This window comes from Coptis chinensis, chromosome 8 (assembly GCF_015680905.1).
Source record: "Coptis chinensis isolate HL-2020 chromosome 8, ASM1568090v1, whole genome shotgun sequence".
NCBI classification, from domain to species: Eukaryota; Viridiplantae; Streptophyta; class Magnoliopsida; order Ranunculales; family Ranunculaceae; genus Coptis; species Coptis chinensis.
Window position 1 is genome coordinate 40,777,918 of NC_141463.1, and position 3,772 is coordinate 40,781,689.

The following is a 3,772-nucleotide window of genomic DNA, read 5'->3' on the forward strand; positions in this document are numbered from 1 at the left end:
AGTTCACGTGGCTTAACCAACAGCTATTACGCCTTAAACCAAACATATGTCGATCAGTTGATCAGTTCTCAATGCATGCCACCCTAGAGAAATCGAACAATAGGTCAACAATAATATCATTTTATCACTAATTAAAGTCAAAGGAAACAACTAACTAGCAACATCATTGACTCATTGTAATTGTGGTGTAATTGTAATATGCTTTATATATATCTCTGAGCAACAGACATTACACATATATGTCATTGTAATGTCAATGTCAGCATGTATATGCCATTATCTAATTTTGACTGGCCAGTGCTTATCAAAAATATGCTAAACAAGACCGACCCACTCGAAGCTGGAGACCCGTGAAACAAATAAAGTGACGTATTCAGTAATGTGACAAGCAACTTACTGAATACGTACACACGCATTAATACAGCAAGTCCGCAAGTGACGGACAGCAGCCGAATTGAGTTACCTAACACAAAGAAATTCTATATCCACCAACAACAAAAAAACTCTTGGTCATTCACACGTACACACTAAAGAAGATTCATTCTTAATGAGAAAAACAGACGACGTCTGAAGGAAGGCACGCAAGTTATGCGCCGGTTTCTAGGAAGATTCACTCAAGGCTCGCCACTCACGACTTGTCTCAATTTGTGTGTCCTACTATTCCAGAATACGCGGTCACATCATTTTAAGTAGTTGATTTGCTGTTTGACTCTGAAATTGGACTTGAAGTACCCACCGTACTCTTAAACTTGCTCCCTAAGAAAACGAGAACATTTGTCATCTAAATTGTGCTCTATAAATATGGAAGTGCACAAACGTGTTCTCTCATTCTTTACTCGTTAACCTTTTGCTTTTAGTCGTCTCTTCCAAGTTTCAAGTTCCAAGTTCCAAGTTCCAACTACTCCAACATAGAGCACACATTTTCTTGTTTTGCACAAGCTCTCTTACACACATTTGTTTGCACAAGCTCTCTTGCACACATTGGTAAGTTGAAACTCAACACTATGACCATGAAGAGAAGCAGAGTAGATCCAAAAGACCTTGCGAACATGGCGAATTGTTTGATGTTACTGTCTCAAGGTGAGATTAACTCCAAGATTTCACCACCAAGTCGTGTCTTCGTATGCAAAACTTGTAACCGCAAATTCTCTTCGTTCCAAGCTCTAGGAGGACACCGCGCTAGTCACAAGAAACCAAAACAGATGGCTGGAGATTTGAGTCCTCACAGCCGAATGATTTCTCATTCTACGTCCAAGGCGCATGAGTGTTCAATATGTGGATTAGAATTCGCCATTGGTCAAGCTTTAGGTGGTCATATGAGGCGGCATAGAGCCATTATTAGTAGCAAATGTTCTAGTGTTCCCCCTCAACACGTACCTGTCTTCAAAAGATCAAACAGTAAAAGAGTTTTGTCTTTAGATTTGAATTTGGCTCCTTTGGAGAATGATTTCGAGTTTAAGATTGAAAATCGTCTCGTCTTCGACAATATCACGCCTCCCCCGTGATTCATTGTTTTATTTGATGTAATTATCCTTATTTTGTTTAGTAGGTTATTTATAGGTGAATTTTGCATTGAGATCTTGAGATCATGTAAATCATACAATTATTATTATTAAATTAAATTTATTCTTTATGCTCCCTTTCATTAAGGTGTTTGTGTTTTGTAACAAAGGTGTTCCGGATCCATGTTCCGTTGATTGCGAACAAGACAGCATATTAGTATTGTATATTCCACACCAAGGCAAAATCTAATCCAAGTCTCCTAGATAACCCGATATATATGTATGCATGTTAGGGATTGCCAGTTAAATGTGAAGATACCTTTAAAATATTACGAGGAGCCCAATTCGAACTTTGTACTACAAGCCAAGCGAGCTTGGTTGTGTTTGTTTTCATTAGATTTGAAGTAACAAAGTTATAATAATTGTAGGAGCTGGAGAAGAGTGAGGAGACTTGGTCAGCGATGAGCTGGGTGGGAGGCAACATAATAGGGGAAGTTAGGGAGTAGGAGAACGGGTCCGCAGAATACCTAGATTGCGGACGTGGCAGAGGTACGGAAGAAAGGGAGACCGACTGATGAAAGAACAGGTGGACGGCCGGGACGAGGTTGGGAGGGGTATAAAGAGAAAGAGATGGGAGAGGAAAAGGGAGAGGGCGCACAGTGAGAGATAGAGAGAGAAAAAAGAGAAAAGAATAGAGTGAGAGGTAGAGAGGTAGGAAATGTGTTACAACATTTGGCGCCGTCTGTGGGGAGCGAGAGGTCAAAAGCAACAGGAGAATGGCAACAGTAGGAAAGAGAAGATCGAGTAGGTAGACCGAGAAAGGTGGTGGCGCAGGAGCTAAAGGTGTAAGTAGTGAGCAACAAAGGGGGAGGTCAAGGAGAGGAGACCGACGTGGGGTCAGCTTTGGAGGAGACACGGCTTATGCAAGAAGAGATCGCTGATAGGGTTATATACTTAAAGCATTACTTTTGTATTAACTCTAATTATTTATGTTTTGAATGAGAATCATATGGACAAATGTTATGCATATTATATATGTTATTAGTTATATGCATGCGTCTAATACTTTATGTTGTAGATAATATGGTGTGTGGTGACACACAGAAGATCATATCATCAGTACCTTATAAAATATAAGTAAACGTTCAAAACCTAGATAGATTTGGACAAACCATTGGTACGGTTGTAGTATAATATGGTATTAGTCTATCTTGACTACAAGATTACACTAGTACACTTTGTGTGTATTGAACAGGACCAATGCAAGTAAGGTTGTTTCTCTTTATACTGACTATATAAGAGAACAAACACCTCTGTTATTATAGATGCTTGTCCTCTTAATCCGGATATAATAACGGGCACTTATGTGCATTGTACATTGCTTTAAATCATCAATGAGTGAGATTCATTTATGAATCAACAAACTCGATGGATTGGGTAATGACATTATATGTAAGGTGTGCTGTTGATTATAGAAGGAATCTGTGACCCACAGGAAGTCGGGGTTGATGATGTCCTCTTGAGGAGCTCATAAGGATTGTTATGTAAACCCTGCAGGTGGATTTAATCTGACATGACAATGAGGTTGAGTGGTACTACTCAAGGACATAAGAAGATGATTAATGTAGTTGTCAGTAATTTGACTTAATCAAGAGGCATTCGATATCTTAAAGGCGGGGAGATCAATGAGCATATAATATGGAGCCCATAAACGTAATTTTGGGATTAGGGCGGTAGAGCAACAATGACCTTTAGTAGAATAAGCCATTTGTTGACGGACTTGGGCTGTGTGCTCTGGGCGAACATGGGAAGCCCAAGCCCGTCAGGAGACCTAACCCTAATTTCTCCTCATGGTCCCTGTTGTAGCATATATAAAGAAACCCCTCTTTCTCTGGCCAAAATACTAAGTGTTTTTCTCAAGAAAGACAAGTTCCAAATTCGGTTCTGATCTTGTGAGTAAGAGAGGCCAAGAGTGAAAGAAGGGGCTGGTAGATCGTTGCCCACACAACGTCCATTCTAAGATAGGAATACAACAGAAGATCAAGAGGTTGCTGATTCGTATAGCTTTGATTCTCAGAGATATCACAGCTAATCTAAGGTAAGAATTCTAAACCAAATCGTGAGAACCCTTTATTACGCTGCGCATGGGTTTTCGCGGTTTGTAGTAAATCATTACATGAAACCATAACGGTTCCTACAATCGCGAGATTGAGGGAGGAGGATGAAGCTTTAAGAAAGGAAAGGGAAACGATGGAGGAGGAGGTGAGAGC

At 40.0% G+C, this 3,772-nt stretch overlaps 1 protein-coding gene across 1 annotated transcript; it reads left to right on the forward strand.

The window, feature by feature from the left end:
- The first annotated feature begins 757 nt into the window (after positions 1–757).
- Positions 758–1,633, forward strand: LOC147481465 (zinc finger protein ZAT11-like). The gene has a single exon (XM_086580051.1). The coding sequence runs from the start codon at positions 1,005–1,007 to the stop codon at positions 1,503–1,505; it is 501 nt and encodes a 166-aa protein (XP_086436177.1). The 5' UTR covers positions 758–1,004; the 3' UTR covers positions 1,506–1,633.
- The last annotated feature ends 2,139 nt before the right edge of the window (positions 1,634–3,772 follow it).

Bases quoted from the DNA above. Each gene is read 5' to 3' on its own strand.
- LOC147481465 (XM_086580051.1), top strand. From the start codon at position 1,005: ATGACCATGAAGAGAAGCAGAGTAGATCCAAAAGACCTTGCGAACATG.